Below are 22016 nucleotides of genomic sequence, written 5' to 3' on the forward strand. Positions count from 1 at the left end.
GGCTCCAGGGAGCTGGTGGCTTTTCTGAGCCTCCTGGCTGCTATGGAGAAAACCACCGCCCCTGTCCTTCAGCCATGAGCCCTAGGCCTAATGAGTTCCAGTTCCAAAATGCAGCTGAGGACTGCTCTGCCTGGGCACAGACACCACCCAAAGTGAAGTCATGCCTGGCCCAAAGGATGCAGAGGGTGGCAGCTCCAGGGTAGTCTGTACTGGACAGAGCTCTTCCTGCCATCCTGAGTCAAAGGCCATCCATGTCTCTGTGTTCCCCATGGTATGGAGCAAACAGCTGTCCACACACTCTCAGGACTTGGGGTTTAGGTTCACATCAACAACAGCTGCTCTCCTGCTCAAGCCCCAGCTGTGGCTCCCCAGTTATCTGCCCTATGAAAAGTCACCTTGAATCTTCTGCCTTCCTCCGGCCCACCACACTGATGAGGAGAAAGCAGGGAGTCCCTCCAGCCCCAGGTTAGGGGTTTCTGGGTATTGAAGGAAACACCTAGGAAGTATCTTGTGGGTGTATGATTTGGGCTGGGCAGAGCAGGACAGGGCTTCCTGCCCCTCAGGGTCACATCCCAGGACTTCCGACCTGAAAGGGGTCCTCCTCATCACCACGCAGATGAGAAACTGAGGCCCATGGAGACGTGAGTTCCTCACACCCACATGGCAGAGTCAAGACCAAGGATCATGGGCTCTCAGCCCCTCTTCATGATCAGAGAGAGTCCTCAGAAGTCAGGGCTCATGGCAGGAAATGTGTCTTTGTCGGGTGGAGCTCCCCAGGGGCAGAGCCCAGGCAGGAGGCAGGGAAGCCAGATAAAGGGGAGGGAAGGCTAAGCTGAGAATGGTTCCCACTGGAGATGGGCACAGCTGACTAGCAGCCCAGGAGTTTATCCCACCAGAAGACTGGGGGTCCTTCCCTCAGCCATGCCAATCCCTCATCAGTTACATTCTGCCCAGGTTGGTAGGAGAGAAGCACCCACCTTCCAGGTGGCAGTGGCTCTCTTTCTCCTGAGGACCTGGCTCCAGGGGAGCGACACCTGTGAGTCATCTGGTAGCAACCCTCCTTTGCTGGGGACGGGTGAGCCACAGGTCAGAAGAAAAGGAAGCAGGCCTCTTCCCTAGGGTCTCAGAGCCAACCCGAATTTCCAAGCACTGAACAGTAAAAAGGACTATAGCCCGGCCTCACACCTTGGTTCCCTGTTCATAAAAGAGCACACAGAGGGCTCCAATGATGGCTTGATGGTTAAGAGAGTTTGTTGTTGCTCTTCCAGAGGACCAGAGTTCAATTCCCAGAAGCCACACTGGGCATCTCACCTGTAACTCCAGCTCCAGGGGGATCTGATGCCTTTGACTTCCAAGGGTAGCTGCACTCACTCATGTACACTTGACAGACACACATATACATATAATTTAAAATAAAAGCTTTTGGGGCTGGAGAAATGGCTCAGCAGTTAAGAGCATTGATTGCTCTTGCAGAGGACCCGGGTTCAATTCCCAGCACCCACATGGCGGCTAGCAACCATCCGTAACTCCAGTTCCAGGGGATCCGATGCCTTCTTCTGACCTCCTCAGGCATTGCATGACACAAGTGCACTCACATACATGCAGGCAGTACACTCATACACATAAAATATTTTTAAAAATACATAAAATATTTAAAATAAAAGCTTTCTTAAAGGGGGGGAGGTCACACAGAAACATGGGGTCAGGGGGTTTCATCTATCTCTGCTGTTCTGAGTGCCTGTTCTCCCCACTAAAGGGCCCACCAGGTTCTCTCCCCCCCCACACACACCAACAATGGAAGGACCAGTTAAGACCAAAGTGGAGTTTCCACTCCATCAGGCTGAGCCTCCCAGGAAAGGCTGGGCATCAGCTTCTTGTGAACGGCCCTGACTGCCTGCTTGCTGAGGAGGCCTAGGGAGTCAGTATTTCTAGAATGTAAGTACTGAGACCACACCGGCTTGTCAGTAAATTCATTATCCCATTACACAGCCTTGAATTATTCAGCGCTTGGGAGGTTGCCTCAGGAACATGGCGAACATAGCCGATGTGGGCATTAGTGGGATGGATGGAGTCAGGCTCCAAACTCAGCTGGTGCCAAGAAGACAGATCTGAGCCAGGGAGGCTGCTGGGACTGGAAGGCACTAGAGATCTGGCCCATGGTGCCCTGGGTACTCCTAGAGGCTGAGAAAGGAGTCTATAACCAAATCCTCCTGGCCCTCTAAGGACTTCACTGAAGATGACTGTGGGGCCCCACCTGCTCCACAGGACCTAGAAACAACACATATGGGTGCCATCCTTCCTTACTGTGTAGCCTCCAGAAGATTGTTAATATCTCTGAGTCTTGGTTTCCTCATGTATAAAATGTAGCAATATGCAATGTAGCAAGGTAGCAATGGCTCAGAGATTAAGAGCATTTGCTGCTCTTGCAGAGGACCAGGGATGGGGAGCCCAGCACCCACATAGCAACTCACAACCACCTGTAACTGTAGTCCCAGAGGACCTGTGGTCCTCTTCTGGTCTCCGTGGGAGCTGCATGCACATAGTGCACATACCTATAGGCAAGCACTCTCATACATATAAAATAAAAAAACTTTAACTGTTTTAAAAAACAGTGGCAATGTGCTCAATATTCTTGGTACCATTCTCCCTTTTAACTTTAAGGCTGCAACTGCCTTTTCATAATCACTAAAATGAAGGCTCAAGTGTGGTCATTTGGCTAAGTGCCAGTGAAAAGAATGAGTCACCTGTAGAAACCCAGAGGAAGTTGTTCAGTTTCCTGAAAGGAAGGGAGTGAGTCCTTTTGCCCCTTCCTTTTTCTTGAAAATACTGTAACAGTATAATGGCTGGAACTCAACCAGCTATCTTCCTCAATGAGAGGCCACATGATAAGGAAGGTGTTTCCTGAAGGATAGGGTGACATTTAAAAACTGTTAGTCCTACCGGGTGTGGTGGCACACACCTTTAATCCCAGCACTTGGGAGACAGAGGCAGGTGGATCTCTGTGAGTTCAAGGCCAGCCTGGTCTACATAGTGAGTTCCAGGACAGCTGGGGCTACAGGGAGACCCTGTCTCAAAAAGACAAAAAAGAAAAAAAGAAAAAAAATGTTAGTCCTGAAGCCAGAGACCCTGGGGAGGGGAGGGTATCCAATCCCCACTGACTATGTAGCCTGGGCAGTTAGTCCCCAGGATGTGCATGAGTCCCGGGGATTGTCCAGTTTCCTTTCTTGTCTGGACGTGACCTGGGCTGCTATGATGCACCTGTTCCTAGGATGGCTGTTTGTACTGGGCACTTTCGCTGATCCTCAGAAGCTTCTAGAAGACAGGCCTTCTAGAGCCTCCCAGCAGCTCCTCTCCCAGTGAAGAAGGCAAGCACCCTTCCCAGAATCCCTTGCAGCACATGACCGGGTTTCAACCAATCAGATGCTACACAAACAAGTGTGGCCTCGGAATCTTGGGTCAATTAAGGAGAAAGGTGGTGTAAGTACAAGTTTGGCAGTGGCTGTAGTGGAGTCTCATGCAGATGCAGGCTGTGGTGAGCTTTGTGTTGTAGTTAGAACAGGTGGGGCCTCCTCTGATGCTCCTAGCTCTGAGACATCCCATCCAGAGTCTCTGGTCCTCCTGAGTCTGCTGTTTGCCCAAGAGAATTTGGTATTTGTAGCCAAGTGAATTCTGTTTGTTGTGGTTGCTGACGTTTGTCATCAAGAGACCCTGCCTGGCATACTGTCCTCTGCCTCACACTCTGCTTCTTGGACTAAGGAGACAGGAAGGAGCCTAGCCTCCTTATAACCATTCCAGGAGGTTCCCTGCTGGAATGGGCCCCACCGACTCTTGCCACCATTGTTTCTCTCTGGGTCATTATGTCATATGGCAAAGGAGATTCTGCAGCAGTTACTAAAAAGTTCCTAGCCAGCTCACCTTAAAACAGGGACATAGCCATGGAGTGCCTGTCTGGGCCCCTGAAAGCAGAGGAGGAAGGTAGAGCAATCCGAAGCATCCAGAAGGTTCCACATGCCATGACTGGCCTTGGGGATGATCTGTAAAGAAGGAAGTGAACTGTGCCAACAACTAACTGATGAGCCTGGAAGAGCCCCCTGCCCAGCCCAGAGGACCATAATTCCTCAACAGCATCAGGCCTTGGGGAACTTGCAGCCCTCACACCTGTGAGGCCACATGTGGGTGTTTTAAACTACTGGGTCTATGGTCTTTCATGACAGAGCAACAAAAAACTAAGAAGTGCCCTCCCTGTGTCAGTCAGTGACAAACTGCAAGAAACTCGACTTAAAAAAAGAATATGGTGCAGTGGTGAGCCCCTGTAATTCTGGCCCTTGGGAGGGTTGACTTGAGAGGATCATGAGTTCATGGCCAGCCTAAGCAACACAGGGAGAGACCATCAGGGATGATTTATTTGGGTCACGGTTTCAGAGGCTTTGATTCGTGGTCACTGAGCCGGCCACTGTGCTTGTTGTGGCCCTTATGTCATGGTAGCAGAGGGAGTTACTACGAGGCTGTTTATTTCTTTACAAAAGGGAAACAGAGGCAGAGAGAAAAGGGTGGGGTCCAGTATTTCCATGAAGGCCACACACCCCTCCAAGGAGACTCCATCTCTTAAAGGACCCACCACCTCCCAATAACTCCAGACACTGCCACCATACCTTTAAGATCCCAACCATAGTGGCCGTACTCGTGCAAGCCTTTAATCCCAGCACTCGGGAGGCAGAGGCAGGTGGATCTCTGTGAGTTCAAGGCCAGCCTGGTCTACATAGTGAGTTCCAGGACAGCTGGGGCTACAGGGAGACCCTGTCTCAAAAAGACCAAAAAAAAAAAAAAAAAGATCCCAACCATAACAATTCCCATTTTATCCAGTTGAGAAGTTAGTTCTGGGCCCACCCAGAACAAGGTCAGTGGTGGGTCCCATGTTAGAACCCAGGTCCAGCTTGGGTTGGGTTGTCGCATTCTCATTTAGTCTCTCAAATGAGGAAAGTGGGGCATTATAGGTGTTATCACTGGTAGCCCAAGCTGTGTACCCCTTCCCAGCTCATTTGAGCAGCCCTGAAGCCTTTGCATTGCAGTCTGTCTCTTCAGTCTCCTCTCTCAAACTGGCCCCAAGGCCCTTGGAGTCTCAGTCTCGCCTCCCAAAGCCTCAAGTTAAGAGGTGTCCTCTTCCCTGGAGAGGGTGGCAGATCTGACCCAGATGCAGTGAAGCCAGGCTGCATGTTTCTCTATAAGAGACAGGAGCAAGCAAACACTGTGAAGCCACCCAAAGGCACCCCTAAAAGACTGTGTTGAAGAGAAGATATGGAAAGGACCCTAGCATCTAGGCCCAAAGGGAGAGAGAGGGCTATACAGGGGTGGGCAGCTAGCTGCCTGCTGATACTGTCTGGACCCTGAGAGACTCTACTTCGTATCCTGACTTCTCTGCTCCACAGCTAAGAATGAGCAGCAGCCCCTGTGAGCCACACCAGACACAAAGTTCAAAGGTGAGTACAGGTTGTTTGATATAGTGTTTAAAACACCAAACATCTAACCCAGATATTTATAAGAATTCATACGAAAAGTCAGATTTCCAACCTCTCGAGGACTCAGAAGCTCAGGCCACACTGGGTCATCGTCCCACCTGGCATCGCCAACTGAATGGCTGCAGCACCCTCTGGTGGAATGTAAGGTCTGGAGTGCCACAGTCCCCACTGCCCCCTATTGTCCTCCCCTATGTTGCCTCACCTTCCTGGCCCCCCAGAGACACTCAAGTTCCTGGCCCTTGGGTTCAATTTAATTCTGTGCCCCTGTTCTGCCCAGTCCTGGGGGTTTGGGGGTGGCTCTGAAGGAGACCAGCCTGTGTGATGTTAGCAGGGAGAGCTGTGAGGAGGAGGACATGGGGGGCATCCGGCAGAAACTCAAGGGTCTCTCCCAGCCCTGTTCCTGTGGCCCAGTTTGGCTAAGAATGAATGTCTGTATGCACCCAGCAACCAGGTTCACTGGCAAGGAGAAGCAAACCCCACCTTGACTTAGCCACAGCCTTCTAAGAAAAGGCCCTGTCACCCATTGAGAGGCAACACTGGGCTGCCTTCCTGGTGAGGCTAGAAGAGACAAGAAATAAGCAGCAAAGGGGGAGAGAGGTGGAAAAATTAAATTTTGTGTGATCAGCAAGGTTTCAAACAATCGCTCGCCACCTGAAGTGGGTGCCACGTGTATAAGTCATTCTGTTTTATAGACCATTAGGGTGTCCCGAGAGAACCTGCATAGAGACCGCTGCTTTCTGTTGGAATTAAAATGTCAGAGAAAAAGAAATAGAACAAAACAGGGAATCTGCAATTAATTACCAGGCCATAAAAATTCAATAATCAAGAGGCAGAGCGGCCTCAGGCCCAGAGGTATCAGAGCCAGCGTAACAAGAATGGAATACATTAATCTTTTCAAATTAGTTTTTTAATCTGACGGGGATATATGGCGACATGGCTCCCTCCCTGCCTGCTCCCCCACCTCCATGGCTCCGGCCTGAAGCCAAGCTGGGAGGAGGAAAGCTGTGGCAACCAGGAGATACAGGGTAAAGGATTCCAGCTGAGCCCAGGGGCCCTGTGACACCCGCCTGGTGGAGGTTCCCAGAGGTGCCAGGAACACTGCACCATCCCAGAGCAAGAATTGCTGGAGGTGGTGGGGTGTAGTAAATCTTGGAGACTGGGAGTTCAGGGTTTTGCTTTCCTTTTCTAGAAAATGGGAATGATACTGCTGCCTCAAAGGGATGCTGAGTACTCTGTGCCTGGTATCCAGCAGGCACCCAGAAAAGGCTCCTACTGTTCCTGTTTTTACGGCTGACAGCTGTGGCAGTGAGGAGCACTTGGCACCACCAGGCGGGTCTTCAGGGCACATGTATTTAGTGCCTGCTGTGTACTCAGCCCTAAAGATGGGAGTAAACTGCAGCCTAGTGCTTACCTGGGGAAAACCACCAAAAAGTCAGTCCACCCTGATTGTGATTGGAGGCCCAGGATTGCTGGGCCTGGCCAGGGGCCTACTTGAAGACCCACCCACTAGGCCCTTGGCATGTATTACCTGCCTTCAGGGGACTCGCCCAGCCAGTGTTGCTACCTGGGTGTGGTAATCCACACTTTTAAACCCAGCACTGGGGAGGTGGAGGCAGGTGAATTTCTATGAGATTGAGGCCAGCTGGGGCTACATGGAGTCCACTCTGTCTTAAAAAAACAAAAACAAAATAAAAAACAGGCTCCCAGGGCAACCACCCTAGGATCTCAGGGCAGGGGCCCCCATGGCCCTCCACACTGTAGATTCTGAGCCCTTTTGAACATAGTACTGACAACCCAACAAGCACTGGGCCAGTGTAAGGCCTTCACCTGAATTTTCTCCCTGAAGTTCTTGAGCAGTGAGGTCTAGTAATGACTTTGCTGTATAGAAAAGGAAATAGTGACGCTTGGGCAGCCTGTCAGTGCTACCTGTCCTGTTGTCAAACCACTGCCTTTCACCTCCCAGGCTTGAGCAGACAGTAGGTGTTCAATCAATGCTCACTGGGTATCGTTCTGGTAGAACAACCCAGCAAGGGGCCTCACCTATCGCCTCCCACAATGCCTTCACTCTAATGGATGTGCACAGCAGAAGCTGTTGCTGAGCACCTACTGTGTGCAAGGAATCTAGTACCTTTCACTATAAGACTGTAATCCTTGCTGTACAGAAAGGAAAGTGAAGCTCAGAGAGACCGGACAGGCACAAGATGATACACTACTGATTCCAACCGCTATGACCAGACATGCCCTAAGGCTCTTGACCCTCAGTCTGTGTCCTTTGTTCCTTCAACCTCATCCTTTGGACACGCCAGGAGGCGACCCTCTATTCTCTCTATTCACTCTGGGCTCCTTTATTTGTGACACTGTCACTCTTCCCCTCCCATAGCGCCAACATATGCCCTAGGGTCCCCAGCAGCAACAAGACAAGCCTTGCCAGCAGGGGTGCTTAGACCGTGCTCGCCAAGCCGTCTCCGGGTTCCCCACGCGGCAGTTCCCCACGCGGCCACCAGGTGACGCGCAGTTGTCTCGCACGGACCCTGCAGTAAGGCGATATGATCACCAGATGGTACCCGAGCGCGGCCGGGCCTGGACAAGGTGGAGCTCAGTCGCCCACGGGTCCTGGTCGGGTCCCCTCGACTCCAGCACACGTGATCGCCGCCTGCTACCCGCGCCATGACCCTGACGGTGCCCCGGTTCTCAGTTCCCGCCTTGCTGGCCTTGGGCTCGGCTGCACTGGGCGCCGCCTTTGCCACTGGACTCCTCCTGGGTGAGCGGGGCTGCGCTGCAGCCGCCCCGGGGATGGAAGGACGCGGAGCCAAGCAGTGATCAGAACCCCAGGCCCTGACCCGGCACCCTCTGCCCGACAGGGAGACGATGGAGGTTCGGGAGGCAGCAGCGCCTGCTGCCCCCGGAGGACAGTCCCCTGTGGCAGTATGTACTGAGCCGCTCCATGCGCGAGCACCCGGCGCTGCGCAGCCTGAGGCTGGTCAGTAAGGGCTGGGGGCGGGATCGGGCTCTCCACTTCCAACGTGGTGGGTCCCACGTGGCTGTGACCTTGGGCTGAGCTGTGGCCATCTCTGGGCTTCCGGGTTCCCCCGGCGTGGTGCAGTGGGCGTTCCCTGAGGACCTGTCCCCTCCAGGCCACACCCATGCGCGATTCAGAATCTGTATGCCGGGTGGGTGATTGGCAGGAACCGTGTCACCCTCTCCCCACTCACAGCTGACCCTGGAGCAGTCGCGGGGGGATTCCATGATGACCTGTGAGCAGGCCCAGCTTCTGGCCAACCTGGCGCGGCTCATCAAGGCCGAGAAGGCTCTGGACCTGGGTAGGGGCGCACGGCCACTGGGGGGACGCGGGTCACTGGGCCGTCCCCCAGCCTGCCCTGAGCTGTGGGTGTCCCGGTCCGCAGGTACTTTCACAGGGTACTCTGCCATGTCACTGGCCTTGGCACTGCCCGCGGCCGGGCGCGTGGTAACCTGCGAGGTGGACGCGGGGCTCCCGGAGCTGGGACGGCCCCTATGGAGGCAGGTGAGTGTCCACGCCTGAGGCCGCGGACCCCGGAGTCTCGGGCTCGGGGGTGTGCTGGCCTGACCTGGCTCATTACGCAGGCCGAGGTGGAGCAGAAGATCGACCTCCGGCTGCAGCCCGCCCTGCAGACCCTGGGTGAGCACCGGCGCGGGAAGGGCTTTGCCTGCAATTCCCCCGCGGGGCCACTGGGCGCGAGCTAGTGACCGAGTGCGCCCGGGCACACGGGAAGACGCCCCACGAGGGGTCAGGGGCGGCGTCCCTGCGGCCGAGGCCCAGCCGGTGCCCTGCGTCCCAGCACAGGGGCCAGCCTGGGCAGGGGCTTCCGGCCACCGGGACCCTAGCTCAGCCGCACCTGCCCTCTGTCCCTCGCAAGACGAGCTCCTGGCGGCGGGCGAGGCCGGGACCTTCGACGTGGCGGTGGTGGACGCGGACAAGGAGAACTGTGTGCTGTACTACGAGCGCTGTCTGCAGCTGCTGCGCCCGGGAGGCTTGCTCGCGGTGCTTAGAGTAAGGGCTAGACCGCAACCTAGTCCGGCCTGGGCTCCGCCCTGCCCCAAGCCCCTCCCACAACGCCACAGGCCCCGCCTCCTCCCACGCCCCGCCCCAGAGGCCTCGCCCCTCGTGATGCCCCGCCTCTCCACAGGTCCTGTGGCAGGGAGAGGTGTTGAGACCTCCACCAAGGGACAAGACAACTGAGTGCGTGCGAAGCCTAAACGAGCGCATCCTACGGGATGCCAGGGTCTACATCAGCATCCTGCCCCTAGGTGACGGCCTCACCTTGGCCTTCAAGATCTAGGCCTGGCCCCCCGCGAATGGGCTTGCACTGACTCTTGAGTTTTAAACCTGACAATAAAAGTTGGGTCACAGGACCTTCTGAGCCTCCCTATCTGGCGTTCACTGTATGGGAAGCGTCCCTCTCAGGCACACAGACAGCTTTTCCAGTGAAAGGGGGCCTTGAGGAAACAGCCATGCCAGCTTGCATGCACTGGGTAGAGGCCAACAACTGCCTCTGAGGGCTAGATGTATGATAGAGTTACATTGGTTACCCTCGTAGGGGCAGAAGCAGCTCTGGTTCACTGAAGCTGGTGGAGACCACACCTGGAATCTGACCCAGAAAGGGCCCTGCAGGGGACCTTGCTGCACTTCCATAGGCTAGGTCAGTTCTGCTGGCAGTCGCCGCATGTTTTCAGAGCTGCGGCCTCCCCCAGCTTCACTGACCAGTGCCCATGACCTCTGAGAACCACACTTCTTGGCCTAAACCTGGTTGGTTTGCATGTATCTGCTGCCCTCCCCGCCCCCAAGTGCTGAGGGAATTGATGTCCAAGAGCAGGTGGCCAGTAGGTAGCAGACCTTCACTGAAGGCGCCTCCAGAACTTAAGGTTTTGCTAGCACCAACACTGCCTCACAGGGGCATGGCACACCTCAGGCCTAAGTGGCACTTGCCCAGGGCACAACAGACTTTGTCACTTGCTGGTTAAGGCACAGGTGAAGTGCACCTGAAGGATGCTCAAAGTGGATCCACGGGTGCTGCATGAATCCTTAACTGAGAATGTCAGTCCCACAGCACCTACGGTTTACCTTGCATTCTTCACAACCCCCGGGAAGGGGCTGGCTATGTCCTACTCTTTCCTCCTTAAGTCATAAATGCTTATCAAGGTGCACATGGATGACAAGGTCCAATCTACTTTCAGTAGGATCCTTGACAAACTGGTAACTCACTACTATAAACTCCAGTCCAGAGTGCTGCACCAGGTAAACCGCAGCAGAGTACACTGGTTAGCTGAAGGGCAGTAGAAGTCTGTTATCTGTTAGTTTACGTCGTACCCCCAAGTGCAAGCACTGCTTTATGTAAGCTTAGACAGATTAACATCTCATGGTTCCTTCTAAGCTAGCAAAAGATCTGGACTCAAATTCTAACCTGCCACTGAGACATGTTTGGGGACAAACTTTTAGAGAAATTGGGTCTTCTGATTCACATGGACCACACCAGCTAATCCTTTAGGACAAAATCGGGACCAGAGGGCACTTCCGTGTCCTCAGCCTCCCACTCAAGGTTTTTAAAAAATATTTTTATGTGTATGCATGTATTGCCTGCATGTAAGTGCACCCGTGTCATGCAATGCCTGAGGAAGACAGAAGAGGCTGTTGGATAACCTGAAACTGGAGTTACAGTTAGCTGCCATGTGGGTGCTGGGTTTTGAACCCAGGTCTTCTGCAAGAACCAGTGTTCTTAACCTCTGAGCCATCTCCAGCCTCCATCAACCCTCCTATCAACCCATCAATAATATATATTTTTCATTATTTTATGAGTGTACTGCCTGCATGTGTGTTAAGTGCACCTGTGTCATGCAATGCCCATGGAGGTCAGAAGAGGGCATCGGGTCCCCTGGAACTGGAGTCATGGATGGTCAGCTACCATTTGGATGCTGGGAATGAAACCTGGGTCTTCTGCAAGATAAGCCAGTACTCTTAACCACTGAGCCATCTCTCCAGGCCCCCCACTTTATTTTGTGTTTTTATGTATATTTTGTCTGTATGTGTATGTGCACCCCAAGTGGGTGCCTGGTGCCCACAAAGGCAAGCAGAGAAAGTCAAATCCCCTGGAACTGGACTTAAGGATAGGTGTTGGCCACCATATGGTGCTGAGACCCAAACCTGGGTCCTCTGGAAAAGCAACAGGTGCTCTTAACCACTGACCCATTCCTCCAGCCCCTTCCCCTGAAGTTTTTAGCATGCACCATTCCCAAAGTAGTACTCCACTGTATTACCTGTTCTCAAGCTTCCAACAGAACCTCAGGACTCTTATGCCAGATGTGTTCCACAAGTCTCCCCATTCCCTAAGCTTTCCTAATCCCTCAGGTGACCACCTTCCATAGGGAAGCTTGTGCATTCCCTACTTTTCTAACCAGTCACTTAAGCCTGGATGAAATCCAAGTAATGGCTAAGGGGGTGGCCCCAGACCTGACCTCAGCCCAGTTGTTCGTCATCTGTCTGGAAGGAATGAATAACAACTGGCTTGTGCCTGTTTCCTCCCCTCAGCCCTTCTGGTTACTGACACTTACTCCCATTGTCCGATTTTCATCCACCAATCTAGGGCCCACACCACTTTCTGCAGCAACAGCTCATGGGGGCAAGGCACACCTGTTTATAGTCTTTTAGCATCATTCCTGCAACTGTCCTTCATCAGCTTTGGGGTTCACAGTGATTCACTTAAACTTTGCACAAACTTAGAAACTGAAGAGTGTAAAAGTATGTATCCTCTTATTTTACTGTAGTCTCAAAGAGCTCGTGGAATTAGTCTAAAGATGCAGGGAATCTGGTTGCACAGATTTAGTTAATAAAAAAAAAAAAAAGCAAAATGCTCACAAGGAAAGTATTAATCAGATGCCAGGAAGATTTGATCCTAGCTGGCAAATCTTTAACTGCAAATACTTGGAGCCATTAATTATGTACACTTGTTTTATTCATAATTTGTAATGTTTTGGGTTACCAAAAGTAATTCTAATGGTTGAATTTAACAAAAAAAAAAAACCTTATCTTTAACCTCATCTCAAAACATCCACTGATCCATCTCATTCAACAGCAATAGTCAGTGTTAAAAGGAACATAATGCACACCATGGCACGGTTTTCATAAACGTCTATTTCATTATTGGTGGGGAGCACATTTAACAGTTAAATACATTAAATAATGTATAGGTGACTGCACGACTGCAGCACTGATAACTAGGTAACCAATTCAACTAAACCAGCTAACAGGTAACTGTCTAAATATTTAAAATACAGCTCTTGTTTAGATCATCCTTTGCTTTGATCACCTTCTGGGGGGAAGGGGAAGAGGGTGAGCCTGCTGGTCACATGGAAATATATTAAGGCCAAATCTTCTGATATCAGTTCCCAGAGGTTTCTTTCAGCTGGATTAAGCCTCCAATTCCAAGGCAAGCCCAAGCTTGTGGCCTCCAGCATTAAAGCTCTTCCCATCTACCAGAGCAGACAGTGTAAGCTTCACACCTGTAAAAGAAGCAAGCCACCATGAAGCCAGTCTGATCCAGTGCATGCTTCATCTGCCTCAGCCTTCCAGCCAGCAGAGGGCGCCTAGATGAAGAGTGATCCTGAGAATTCTAGCGATTACTGTACCAACACTTAAGAGCATGAAAAGGTTAGTAATAAATAACAAGGGCTCTAAAAAATGCAATCATGATCACTATTCTATCTATACTAAAGAACACTGCAGGGACCAAATTATAACTAAACCCTAGAAAGAGGCATCTGAGGACAAGTAGGAAAAAATTGAAATAGAGATGGCATTATTAGGTGAATTCATACTAATTAAAAGGATTATGTGTACAGGGGTCAGAGATGCATGGAGGTATTCACGGTACCATTCTCTGACTTTTCTTTAGGTTTCAAAATGGCCATGAAAAAATCTGGATGGGGGATGGGATCCCTATAGCACAGGAAGCAGGGAAAGCTGCCAGTGCTTTAGGGCCTTGGTGGTTAAGCTCATTAGAAGCAGCTCTCCAGCCCAGATCTTGAGGCTCCGCATCTGTATGTGAACCCAACTACCTAGGTCAGTTAAGCACACACTCAAGTTTAAGTGATGGGGAGATATGGGAGGTGTTAGAGGGGAGGGAGTGGACGTGGATTTCCTCAAAACACCTTATGCATAAAATTCTCAATAAAGTATTTTTAAAAGTTTAAAAAAAAAAAGCCGGGCGTGGTGGTGCACACCTTTAATCCCAGCACTTGGGAGGCAGAGGCAGGCAGATCTTTGTGAGTTCGAGGCCAGCCTGGTCTACATAGTGAGTTCTAGGACAGCTGGGGCCACAAGGAGACCCTGTCTCAAAAAGACAAAAAAAAAAAGTTTTTTTTTAAAAAAACACTACTCTGGCAACCACCAATACTGAGAACAGGACAGCAGAGACAGAACCAACCAAAGCACCCTGAGCTGTGATCAAAGATACTGTTTAGACACAAATGAGAACACTGAATGCAGAATGTAGCTCACAGGAGTGAGCGGCAGCACTGGGTTTAGGCAGAGGAATGCTCTTAAGGAGGGGCATGGGCAGGTGGGAAGTCATGATAAACTGCAACCTCCAGATGAGGGGAAAGGCATTCAGTTCTACTAGACTTGAGAGGTTCACAAAATAAGCTAAAATTGTTCATTTGAATGGGCATGGCAGCGCACACCTTTAATTCCAGCACTCAGAACTCAGTGAGTTCAAGGCCAGCCAGAGCTAGAATAAAAGACCCTGTCTTAAAGCATATATATAATTTTTTAAATACTGTAACAACAATCCTACTTTATCAATAATACTTACCAGGCCTCAGAGTCTGGGTGTAACCCACTCCAATTAAACTAGAGTTGTTGACCTTTGCCTAAAAACAAAAAGAAAAAAAATTCTGAATGGAGACCAAGTTCTTGCATGTTTCCCATTTATTTTTACTTTTTTAAAATTTTATTTTATGTGTATGAGTGTATTGCCTGCATGTAGGTAAGTGCAATGCTCGCAGGACAGAAGAGGCTGTCGGATCCCCTGGAACTGAAGTTACGGACAGCTGTTAGCTGCCATGTGGGTGCTGGGATTCAAACCTGGGTCTTCTGCAAAAACAGCCAGTGTTCTTAACTGCTGAGCCATCTCTCCAGCCCCTCATGTTTCCCATTTATGTAATTATGGAGGCTACAACTTTAACCCAATGTGGTACAAAAAATTAATGTTGTATGCTAAGCCAGACAAAACTCAGGTGACACTTGAAGTGTCAGTAGGCCCCAAAACACTCTTGACACCCATTAGGATGTGTCCATAGACCCCAAATTGTCCACAGAGCACAAAACCATTCATAAAAACCACCCTTGGATGCCAGGCATCCCAGCCCTCAGGAGGCAGGGAGGCAGGCAGAGCTCTGTGGGAACCAGACAAGATCTGCCAGCCTGGTCCACATAGTGAGTTCCAGGTGGGATAGGACTAGGGACACCTGTCAAAAACAAACAAAATACACCCTTGGTGAATTGAATCTAGGCACATGAGCCAAAAATGAGACTCCTGAAGCCTACCAGGCTCACCAGGGGACACACCAGCTTTGAAATGTAGTGTGGCATTTAAACTCACGGTAAAGCTCATACAGCACATCACTACTTCTACTTCCTCAAATCAAAGAATTCCTTCCCTACATTCTCATTCTCAACTCACTAAGCTGCTGAGTTCTGGCTGTAACTAGTCTGCCCAATAAGTGGCTCCTACAGGGCATGGTTTATCAATCCTGGTTACCCTGAGCTTAGGCAGACTTGGGGCTCAGGGGTATTAATGATACTAACTCAGCAGCTCTTGAGGTTAAGTAACCTTCTGTGGCTTCACCTGGAAAAAAATCAAACCTCTATCACTACCTTCTTAGGAAAAGCAGCATTCCAAATTCTAATCCCAGTGCACCTGTCAACTTGGTTGTGCAAATCACAGTATAAGCTTTCAATACCAGCCAATATACCCAAGTAATTCCCACAACCAACCACCCCCTTCTCAGTCCAAGTACTCACAGAGATGGAAGCAGTAGGATCCAACTGGTATTTAGCTGCAATGCCAAAACGAGTGCAGTTGGTACCTGATGTCCAAGCAAGGTTTACTGAAGTGTCGAAATTTTCACATACTTTCTGATAAATTGATCCTCCAAATTCTGTCCCATTATTGCTATAAGATATTTTGAATTAGAATCTAGAATAGACAATGTAACCATTTCTAAGGCACAGGATAATACTGTAGCATTACATGTAAATCTAAGCCTCTACTAGACATGGGCAAGTACAGAGTGGTAGACCTCTCACCTAGCATACAAGAGGCCCTTGGGTTCAATCCCTAGAACTGAGGGCAGAGGATGACACTGGTAATGTCTGCCTTTAATGTTCTATTCAAATTTTTAAAGTCCTTTTCCCTTTAGTTTGGTTTTTCTGAGACAGGTTGAACCTTAGCTCTAGCCCATGTTAGACTGAAACTCATTATGTAGCCCAGGGCAGGCTCAAACTCAGAGCAACCCTTCTACCTCAGGCTCTTGTGTGCTAGAATCACAGGCATAAACCACATACCCTGCCAAAGTCTTTTCCTAACCAGTATCTCCAATATAGAAATCAATGAGTCACAGCACATTCATTCGGTAAAATTAACACACTGCCCTGAGTAATGTCATAAAATGTATAATGTTATAGGAAAATTATCAAAACATACTAAATACAGAAAAAATGTTTTGGGGATTTGTTTTTTGCTTATAGACAGGATCTCACTATGTACCCTGGTTGGCCTGAAACTCCAAAAAACAACTAAAGATGTGCACCACCACACCCCACGCCCAGCCCAGAGAAAATTATTATTATTATTTTTTTTTTTTTGGTCTTTGTGAGCAAGGGTCTCCCTGTAGCCCCAGCTGTCCTAGAACTTACTATGTAGACTAGGCTGGACTTGAACTCACAGAGATCCACCTGCCTCTGCCTCCCAAGTGCTGGGATTACAGGCATGCGCCACCACACCCGGCCTGAAAATTCTTTTTTTAAAAGAGAGGGTCTACCTGTAGCCCCATCTGGCTTCACGATATAGGCCAGACTGACCACAGAGATCCTCCTGCTTCTACCTCCTGAGTGCTAGATTTGAAGGCGTGTACCACAACTAGCCTGAGAAAAGGTTAGAAAACAGCTTTCCAGATACAATATATACATACACACACACACAGACACACACACAGACACACAAATGGATAAATGTAATTTTAAATTTTTAGTAAGGAAAGGTATGTATCTAGCTGATAGGTCTATGGGAAAAGGGTTTTCTATTTTCCTTTTTTTTTTTTTTTTAATTTTTGAGACAGAGCCTCACTATGTAGCCCCAGCTGACCTGGTAGTCACTATGGAGACCAGTCTGGCCTTGAACTCAGAGATCCACCTGCCTCTGCCTCCCAAATGTGGGGATTAAAGGCGTGTGCCACCATGCTTGGCTATCAATATCCTATTTTATCATGGGAAAAAAAATTGCAGTCCTTTCTATACTATCTAATTTGGGTCAGATAAAAATAGCATACATTATAGACAAGCCAATCAAACCAACATAGATCATTATGTCAGGGAAAGTACTCCTAGCAATCTACCAATGTCTAACACCTTCTAAAATATAAGGCCTATCTTGGCTGGAGAGATGGCTCAGTAGAAAGAGCAGTGGGCTGCTCTTGCAGAGGACCCAGGTTCAATTCCCAGCACCCACATGGCAGCTCACAAGCATCCTTAACTCCAGTTCCAGGGGATCCAACACCACCTTCCATCCTCCCTAGGCATCACACCCATGTGGTGCACAAACATGCATGCAGGCAAAACTCTCATAAACATTAAAAAAAAAAAAAGCAACTTAAAATTATAAGGCATGTCCAGCCTTACATGAAGTGAGCACATACTCTAGCTCCCAAAGTCAAACTAACAGAAGCACCTGAGAGCCAGCCAAAGGTGAGGGCTTTTTCAAATGAACAAAAATTCTTGAGGTAGAAACTAGATTAAAAGAGATGACTTCACACCCCATCATTGGAGGGCCTGCCTCTCCATATTCTACAAAAGAAATACTTACACATTAGTATGTAACTGGAAGTCTCCAGTCCTGTAGCCCACTGCAAAGTTACTCCTTGTCAGCTTTGATTTGGCACTGTCAAAGGTCATCTGGTACCCAGCAAGCCAGCCCTCGTAACCAAAGACAGCTGAACCATGGATTGCAGGTCCAGCAAAATCAAAGTCAACATCACAGCCAAGGTTTATACATTCCCTCTTGTAAGAGGACTTGATTTTACCACTTTTCTTTCTGGAAAAAGAACAAACTGACTTGAAACTGATGCCAATGACAAAGGCTTATACACAACTGCATAGAGGATATAAAACAGATTTAGATCAACTGCAAGACTATAAAGAAAGTTGTGTGACAATTACAGGGTTAAAAAACAGCTGAATAAACTGTTGAAGAAAACCAACAGCACATGGGGGAAGTGGACTAACCACTATCATAGGAAAAGTGCTTTGCAGAGCTGACAGCTACAAATGCCTCCCAGGAACAAGTAAATTACCACAAGATAGTGCCACACTGAAGAGAGGCAAATATCTGAAAGCAAGCCAATGAAGGCGAGCACAGTGCTCAAAAGCAGACACACTGGCCACTCAGGCGGCCTACCACACGACTACAAAAGTGCATCTCAGGGGCTGAAGAGATGGCTCAGCGGTTAAGAGCACTGACTGCTCTTGCAGAGGACCCAGGTTTGATTCCCAGCACCCACATGGCGGCTATGAACCGCTCTTAACTCCAGTTCCAGGGGAATCCGAAGCCCTCTTCTGATCTCCAAGGCATTGCACGACAAGGGTGCGCTCACATACATGCAGGCAATACACACATACACACACAAAAAAACAAAAATAGATAAAATATTTTTTAAAAACCCTGTTCCCTAAGCAGACAGAAGAATGCTTTTAAGTTCAACACACACCAAAGCATCAACACTCACCCTGTGTTTGGTGAAAATGTAGTATCAAATGTCAGTTTCAAACCTTGACAAATCTATTTTAAAGGAGAAATAATTCATGTTTAGTTTTATTTCCTTTTTGAAAGATAAAAATAAAAAACAACACTCAATCAAGTTTTTGAAATGTTACCTGGTCTTCAATTGCAATTTCTGTTCCCAGAGTATTATCGGTGTTCCATTTTTCTGTGAAAGTCAGACCATACTCACACCATTTATATTTGGTCTCCAAGGTCCCAGTAACTTTACCAGTGTCTGTATTAGATGAACCAGATGTTGAGAATTCCTAACAAAACAATAAACAACCTCATGAACCTGCTCCTACGCCTGAAGAATCTACTGCAAATACACCCCACTCGTAACTCCGCACACTGTGCTGCTTCCTCAGCAAATACAACCATCAGAAACCAGCCTTCAAGCTGACTGCTACTGTAATTTCAGCTGACATTTCTAACCATCCAATAAAAATTATGTATCTAGAGGCAGAGGTGTGTCAGAGGATAAACCCGACCATCCAAGTTTGATCCCTGAAACACAAATAGTGGAAAGAGAGAAATGACTCCTGCAAGTTGTCCTCTAACTGGCACCATGGCACATGTACGCCTGCACACATACACAAAATAAATGTGAACACAAAAAAACTTTAATTCTTTGATAATTCTAATTATTCTATTTTTCTGAGATTAAGAGTATTCAGGTTTCATGACTTTCTAAGCAACTTACATACTTTTTTTTTTAAGCATGGGAACAGATTTACTCTATGCTTGGTTTATACCCCACATAATAGAAATTATGTATGATAGGTGAAAAATAATGTAATACAGAAATCCATTAAGAGTTATAAAAATGTCCAGTTTGAAGCAAACAGAATTTGTGAATCCTACTGGCACAAGAGCCCGAGAGGGCGTGAAACCCAAAATCTGCTAGAGGCAGTCTAAGTATCTAACTTTATGGAGCAGTATATAAGCAAGCAAGTGAAATCTTCTAAAATAAAATACATTTTTAATGGCCTGTGAGAATTCTGATTCATAATTTTCCTACAAATGACTCTACACTCTGCCACTGGAAAGCTGTTTAAGGTGGCCGGTAGGAAATAATTTAATTAAATTTTTGTGTATTTCATATAAAACATCTTTACCCCCTCCTCCATCAGCACCCTCCCATAGAAAAAAATTTTTTTGGTCTTTTTGAGAGAGGGTCTCCCTATAGCTCCAACTAGCCTGTAACTTACTATGAGGACCACACTGGCCTCAAACTCAGAGATCCACCTGCCTCTGCCTCCAGAGTGCTGGGATTACAGGCATGTGCCACCACGCCCGGCCTGGAAATAATTTTTTAATTGCTCAGAAATTGTAATACCTGTAAGTGAGGAAACATCAAAAACTCTATCAACCAGCCGGGCATGGTGATACACACCTTTGATCCCAAAAGCGGCAGGTGATCTCTGTAAGACCAAAGCCAGACTGATCTACACATGAATTCCAGCCCAGCTGGGGCTACCAGACAACACACTGTCTCAAAAACTTAAAAATGACTGGAGAGCTGGCTCAGCAGTTAAGAGCACTGGCTGCTCTTGCAGAGGACCCAGGTTTGATTCCCAGCACCTACATGGTGGCTAACAACAGCCCATAACTCCAACACCAGGGGAATCTGACACCCTCTCTGACCTCCACCGGCACTGCACACAACACAGGTACACTTACATGCAGACAATACACTCAATACACTCAATACACACAGAATAATAAATTTTTTTTTAAATTATCAATGGAGGAAAAGCCAGTTACCCTTCACTTAGAAAATACGTATTTTAAAACTATTAAAGTTAGTATTTTAATATTTTCTTAAATATTTATTTAACTCTGTAGTTAGGTAGATCAAAATCCATTGATCTTATATACAATCTCCTAAAATTAGATGCTGTCATTAACAAGAATGACGTCAAAGCTCAGCACTCAATCCCATTCTAAAAGATGCTGGGTTATATTAGGAAGTTACATTTGATTCAAAATTAGCAGTCCTGACATCTAGGTCTGGGTGTCATTTACTAAATAAATAACATTGAGAACACACTTAACTTTTGGGGATCTGTTTCCTCAATTCTTAACAACAATCCCTACATTTGGAGACTTAAATTGAGCCTATTCAAGCACTACATACACATAGATGCATTTATATATGCAGGCAAAACACATACACAAAATAAATACTTAGAAAACAAGGAGCTGGAGAGATGGCTCAGTGGTTAAGAGCACTCACTGCTCTTGCAAACCCAGGTTTGATTCCAAGCAGCTACATGGTGGTTAACAATCATCTGTAGCGCCAGTTCCAGGGGATCTAATGCCTTCTGACCTCCTCAGGCATTGCATGACACAGGTGCACTTACACACATGTAGGAAATACACTCATACACAAAAAATTAAAATAATATTAAAAAAAAAACTCAGAAAGCAATACTTTAAAGCGCATTCTTCCAACAAAAAGTTTAAATGGAAAATGTGTTTGGGTAGCAGTTTTTAATCCTAGTGACAATGATTAATGAATGACTCAATGCTCCACCTACTGCCATCCATCAGTCCTAAGATCGAGAACCCCCTAAATTTATGTCAAGAAACCCTCAAGATACAAAGCCAGCATCAGCCTGTGGCCAGAACTGGGCCAGCTGAAACCAGCAACAGTGCAGTTCACGCCAGCACTACACACTTTGGCTTCTACATGCTGGGGTAACCAGAACCTCTCTGAGTTCAAAACAGAAAACAGGCCTTAATGGAACTCAGCTGTGGACAGTATATAGTACAGCATCCATACAACTGCTGAATTATATACACAAAGTATAAACAAACACCCCCTCTTTACTCCAATTCTTACACGTTCTTCATGATGTCAAACTGCTCTATAATTTCCCTACCCTATCTATAATAAGCCTTTCCTTTCCAACAAAAATGTTTGGCTTACCAATTTAGTACATAATATTAATTCTCTGATTATTCTCAGTTTAAAGTATGTCTCTCCAACTAGAAAGGGTTGTTTGTTTTTACAGTGTTGGGAATTAAAATCAGGGCCTCAGAAAGTTAGGCAAGTGCTCTACAACTGAGCCATATTCACGGCCCAAGAGTAAGCTTTTTAAAAAATATATTATTTTATGGGTATGAGTATACTGCCTGCATGTAAGTGCACCCATGTCATGCAATGGGTACCAAGGTCAGAAGAGGGCGTAGGATCCCCTGGAACTGGAGCTATGGACAGTTGTTAGCTGCCATGGGGTACAGATCAGTAGCAGAGATGCAAGACTTCCCCTTGGGTTCAATCTCCAGCAACAATAGAAAAATAATAATAATCACCTAATCACTGTTCTATAACCTGTTAACCTGACCAAGGAAGTCACTCAACCATTAACTAAATATCCAGACTTCTTTGTAGACTAAAGAAGCTCATAGAACAGGACAAGAAAAA

At 47.9% G+C, this 22016-nt stretch overlaps 2 protein-coding genes across 3 annotated transcripts in view; one reads left to right on the forward strand and one right to left on the reverse strand.

Annotated features, from left to right (window-relative positions):
- The first annotated feature begins 8086 nt into the window (after positions 1 to 8086).
- Positions 8087 to 9908, forward strand: Comtd1 (catechol-O-methyltransferase domain containing 1). Its single transcript, XM_008849895.3, has 7 exons — positions 8087 to 8277; positions 8378 to 8496; positions 8731 to 8836; positions 8921 to 9039; positions 9120 to 9174; positions 9413 to 9546; positions 9683 to 9908. The coding sequence occupies exons 1-7, from the start codon at positions 8184 to 8186 to the stop codon at positions 9833 to 9835; spliced, it is 780 nt and encodes a 259-aa protein (XP_008848117.1). The 5' UTR covers positions 8087 to 8183; the 3' UTR covers positions 9836 to 9908.
- A 2576-nt stretch (positions 9909 to 12484) lies between these two features.
- Vdac2 (voltage dependent anion channel 2) overlaps positions 12485 to 22016 on the reverse strand; it is a 12580-nt gene continuing 3048 nt past the window's right edge. For both annotated transcript variants that reach the window (XM_008849896.2, XM_029554464.1), the window contains 6 exons: positions 18697 to 18849; positions 18549 to 18601; positions 17630 to 17857; positions 15571 to 15721; positions 14360 to 14417; positions 12485 to 13049 (listed from right to left, as the gene is read on the reverse strand). In XM_008849896.2, coding sequence (XP_008848118.1) covers positions 12958 to 13049; positions 14360 to 14417; positions 15571 to 15721; positions 17630 to 17857; positions 18549 to 18601; positions 18697 to 18849 — 735 coding nt within the window. In that variant the 3' untranslated portion in view covers positions 12485 to 12957. The remainder of the gene's footprint in view (positions 13050 to 14359; positions 14418 to 15570; positions 15722 to 17629; positions 17858 to 18548; positions 18602 to 18696; positions 18850 to 22016) is intronic.

Source organism: Nannospalax galili, unplaced genomic scaffold (assembly GCF_000622305.1).
Source record: "Nannospalax galili isolate Female #2095 unplaced genomic scaffold, S.galili_v1.0 scaffold83, whole genome shotgun sequence".
Taxonomy (NCBI): domain Eukaryota; kingdom Metazoa; phylum Chordata; class Mammalia; order Rodentia; family Spalacidae; genus Nannospalax; species Nannospalax galili.